This window comes from Mastomys coucha, chromosome X, assembly GCF_008632895.1.
Source record: "Mastomys coucha isolate ucsf_1 chromosome X, UCSF_Mcou_1, whole genome shotgun sequence".
In the NCBI taxonomy this organism is placed as follows: domain Eukaryota; kingdom Metazoa; phylum Chordata; class Mammalia; order Rodentia; family Muridae; genus Mastomys; species Mastomys coucha.
Window position 1 is genome coordinate 87796571 of NC_045030.1, and position 5035 is coordinate 87801605.

At 38.9% G+C, this 5035-nt stretch overlaps 1 protein-coding gene across 1 annotated transcript in view; it reads right to left on the reverse strand.

The window, feature by feature from the left end:
- Window positions 1-3372: 3372 nt before the first annotated feature.
- The window catches only part of LOC116093482 (melanoma-associated antigen B4-like), a 3220-nt gene continuing 1557 nt past the window's right edge, over window positions 3373-5035 (reverse strand). The window contains exon 2 of the mRNA XM_031374943.1: window positions 3373-4805. Coding sequence (XP_031230803.1) covers window positions 3745-4746 — 1002 coding nt within the window. The 5' untranslated portion in view covers window positions 4747-4805 and the 3' untranslated portion in view covers window positions 3373-3744. The remainder of the gene's footprint in view (window positions 4806-5035) is intronic.

The following is a 5035-nucleotide window of genomic DNA, read 5'->3' on the forward strand; positions in this document are numbered from 1 at the left end:
GGAACTCAAGAAGAAGGAAGACGAAAAGGTGGACAGTGCATTCCTTCTTAAAAGGGGGAACCAAATACTCAAGTCCTGTTTTATCTATGAATTCATACCATATCTAGACCTGAACATAAAAAATGAACAAGAGGAAAAGAAAGGGGGGATAGGGAATGAGATGAGAAAAAAATTATAGAAATGAATAGAAAGACAATAAATCTCATGATTATGTCTTCTATCTTTTGTTGGCCTGACTTACCATATTTCTTTAGGAGTATTTATCTTCTCAAAAATGGCTTAATCCAAACATATTTTGATCTCCCCATCTTTTAAAAGTATATATCATAGACATATTCCTATTATAACTAAATGTATTTTTTTTTATCTTTCTGTGTACCTAAGTTAGCCAGGAAGTTTGGATCATACCTGTAATCCCTGTAGTCAGTAATAACAACTGGCAATCTATGAGGGTAGCCTTGGCTACATCCAAGTTCCAGGGCAACCTGGGTTACAGTTTCAGTGATAAGGAAATATAAAATCTTCACATCGATTTTGCTGATCTTGTTGCTCTTGCTCAAATTACATGCAGGAGTTTGAGTAAAGAGGTTTTATTGATTATGATAGATTCACAATGAGAAAAAAAGAGACTTAAGAGATATAAGCTTCAGGTTAGATAAAAGAATGTTATGGCTTTAGATTATCCCTGACATAGGTTAAAAGACAAACTCAGTTTGTCTGAACTGTGTGAGTTCAGAGACTCCTTGAGCTTCAGATTCCAACTCTGTGAAATGGTTTTTGGTAAGTCTTGCTCTCCATAACTGGTAGAAGATAGGTAATGAAATAAAGTACTTGGTACAGTGACTAGCATATTTCAGATTCTTCTCTTCAACTGTCTGATGACTACAATTTTTAATCAGTGAGTCCCCGTCACCTTAGATCGGATATAAAGAAAATGGGGGAGTCTTATCTGACAGGCCTGATCTAAAACCTTTCAGTGTGATAATATAAGGTAGAGCATGACACTTTTATGTCTCTTCTACTCAAAGGTTTAATCTCAGATTGGTTCTTCTTACCCAGGTAACCTGATTTATCCCATTATAAAAATGAGATAACCCTTTTTTAAAAAAAAACTTTTGTATTATATCCTCTATCTGAGGCCTGTATTTTCTCTAGTCCCAGAAGGAAGAAGTGAGGAATGCATTCTCTAGTGTCCTATTTTGCTTTGTATTACTGTCTGATGTTTTTATCACTGTGAGGAGATGTAATTCCCAAGGCAACTGTAAAAGAAAGCATTTAATCATGGGCTTGCTTATGGTTTCAGAGGGTGAGTCCATGACTAACTTGGTGGAGAACAAGGCAGCAAGCAGGCAGGCATAGTGCTGGAGTAGTAGCTGAAAGCTTACACCCTATCTAGAAGTTGGAGGCTGAGGGAATGAGCCTGTGTGACACATATCCTCCAATAAAGCCATACCTAATCTTTTCCAAAACAGTCCCACCAACTATTGACCAAGCATTCAAATATATAAACTTATGGGGACTACTCTTATTTAAGCCCCCATATTCTACTCCTTGGCTCCCATAGGCATGTAGCCATGCCATAATGCAAAACTCATTTACTACAACTTCAAGAGTCCCCATAATCTTTCACAGTCTCAACACTTTCAATTTTTAAAGTCTTTTCTGAGATGCAGGACAATCTCTTAATTGTAACCACTTGTTAAAAGAGCATATAAATCAATTATTTTTTAAATTTAGTTTTTACTTATTCACTTTACATCTCACTCACTGCCCCCCTCCAGGTCACGCCCTCCCACAATCCTTCCCTCATCCCTTTCTCCTCTGAGTATATGGGGGCTCCTGTGTGTATCCCTCTACCCTGGCACTTCAGGTCTAGTTATGTTTGACATTCTCTCAGAAATAATTTGTGGATCTCTCTGTGACACACCTTATATTCTGATATTTGATACCCACAATTCTTCTAAAATATTTGTATTTCAAACTTTCTTTTGACTTTGTCTCTGAGATTAAATAATTCTAGTAAATGTCCAACACTTGTAAGTCTAAAGTAATCTCACCCTAGTATACTTTAAAAATGACTTCCTGTGCCCAGAGTGATGTGGAACGGAGAGCAGATCCAGGATGCTAAAGAAAAAAATATGTTCAAATGATCATGCTCTTTTCTGGTAGAATTACAGTAGCATCTACCATGAGAGACTTACCTTTCAGAGTAAATAAGATGTCCATAGCAGTGCTGAGTGAAACAATGCTATATGTCAGCTAGGCAACTGTTCTACAATAATGTATTCCCCTTCCTGACCTGAAGTACCTAATCCTTGAAGTTATATAACATTGCAAATCTAAATATGCACAATGCCACTAAATATTCTTTTCCATGAATTATGATTTCATTATTAAAACACTTTCATTACAATTATTTGGGGAATCAGAAGGCATGCAATGGCATGCTTATGGAGGTCAGACAACAAGCGGTGGAAGTCTGTCCTTCCACCATGTAATCCTAGAAAGAAAACCTGGGTTTTCAGGTATAGTAGCAAGTGCCAAGCTACTTTGTAGACCCTCTGTTCTATTTTGTAACTCTCTCTTTTGCTTCTAACTCCATAATGTGGAGACAAGTACCTTTTTTATGTTCACCAAGATGTGTGTTGGCGTACAAAAATAACAGCCTCACTTTTGGTTTTCAGCTTAAGAGTGAAGTACTGTGGGCTCTGGATCAGGGATCCAGTATGAACCCTGTTATTTAGTATCCCTGTGAACTCAGGAATATTGGGAGATTCTGTAACTCTCAAACTTTCCACTAAGAAGAAAGGAATTTAGTAGTCCTTTTTGTTAGGACCAAAACGATTCATGTGGAATGCATGGCTTTGGTATGTGTCATCCTGTATTGACTTATCAAAGACTGGTGTTCACTAATGTGAGCAGTTTGAAGTGTTTCATTGCTACTATCTACGGGGATTGTTTTTTCATGTTCAACCTAAGAGATTTCATAAAATATATAGTTCTGGGGGCCCCAAACAGAGTGAAAACAACAAAAACATTCTGTCACAAGGCAATGGGAAACAGAAAATGTGTTTTGCTCAAGCACACTTTCCCATTTCTTTAGGAAGTAGACCACATTTGACCCACACCCATAACAAAAGCTTCTTCTAGAATCTATCATTGCACAGGTAGCACAGGTAGGTAGGTATTATTTTGCTAAATATCTTCAGGAAGACTACCCAAGAACAGATGTTCAGTTAAGTGTTTTGATAAAAGACAAATTTTAAACAAGAAATGCAACTTATAGTGATTTTGTTTCTTATATATCCTTTAATAACATAAGCAAAGCAGGTATTTGTCTTTTACAAGTTTGAAAAGAAAGAAAGTATGGAGTACTACAACACATGAACTGAAAGTCTATTACTTTTTCTCTAACTTCTTTTCTCTCCTACTCTCAAGCACATTTATATTCTAATCCCACGTTGCCTTATGGTACATTTCCAAAGTTAATTATGAAATTTCAAATAATATTTCACATCAAAACAAACTTTTAGCCCTCAACTTGGTAAACAGCAATGAAGGCACAATTTATTATATTATTTCTATGTAACTTCTGACTTCAAGTAAACACTTTGATAAAAGACACTAAACAGTTTTATCAACAACTAATTTGAGCATCACAAAAACAGAGTAGCAGGCTCTTTCAATCACATAGTATAGACTACCTTAGACTTCACTAGCAAGTATAGGGAGGCTGGTCTTGGTTTAAGAATGTTTCTTGGCCTTGGACTTAGTGCTTCCCTGAGATGCACCTTCAGCTTGGGCTCTAACTTTTTCCTTCAAAGATTCTTCATGATTGGATGGATAGGTAGAGGAGTCAGTTTCATTGATTTGGGCCAAAAATTCCATCACCTTTACCTTGCTAGTTTCAGCATAGGCTCTTGGACCCCATAGGAACTGATAGCATGGAGGATCACTCTCAGGAACCTGACGGTATTCTAGGTACTTTTCCTGCACTAGATCTTCAGTGATGAGCTTCCTCACATCCCCAAAGATGAGGTGTGGGACCCCATCATAGATTCCTAACATATTTAGGAAGTGCCAGATCTCCTTCTCTGGGGCAAAGTAACCATTTAAGTAGATCACACTCAGGAGAGGGATCAGAATGCCCCTGGTAGGAAGACCCAGCTCACTGCTCCTACTTCCATCATCCTGGAACTCTAGCTTACTGACAAGCTCATAGGATTGACCATGGGGCTGGATTTCTTTCATCTCAAGGCCAAAAACCAGATCCATGCGGTTGGAAGCTTTCTTAAGGATCTCTGGGAACTGCTCCTTGAAACTTTTGGTGACAACATTCAGCATTTCTTCCCTCAGCAGGGGCTCTTTCTGTTTGTACTTGCTGAGCATGTACTCCATCAGCATCCCGGTCTTCCTTGTTAGAAGATCTTGCTGTGGGCTCTTCTTGGATTGCTCCGCCGTGGAGGAACTCATATTTTTCTTCCGTCGGCTCTTGGCCGATGTATCAGCCCTTTTGCAAGCAATGCAAATACTAAAAGCGGTGGTGAAAGACAATTCTTGAAACAACTTGGCAAGGCTTTCAGAAGAGGTACTTGGCACAGCATTTCCACAGGCCTGAGCAGAGGAAGAGGATGACTCTTGTTTCTCTGGTGCCATGGTCTGAGTATCCTCAAGCTCCTGAAACTCAGTTTTGGTCTGGCTGCGTTTCTCACGAGCCCGGGCCTTACTCTTCTGTCCCCTGGGCATGACGGATATGGTCAGTGACAGCAGGCAGGAACAGACAACAGAGCAGGTGACTTGGATACCTAGACAGAGAGAATGAGAGAATATAAGCACCTTAATTTTGTTTTGAATATATTACCTGTTATCAATATTCCTTTAACTGTTCCCAAAACCACAGGGTTCCGGGTACTATAGAGGATCAGCAAGGCACCTTGTCTTCTAGTGTTTGAGCACCCCTCAGTTCTAGGATTATATCAACTCTATTTTTGTTTCTGGGCCACTCCTCTCTGCAGCTCTCATTTGAAAGCTCAAA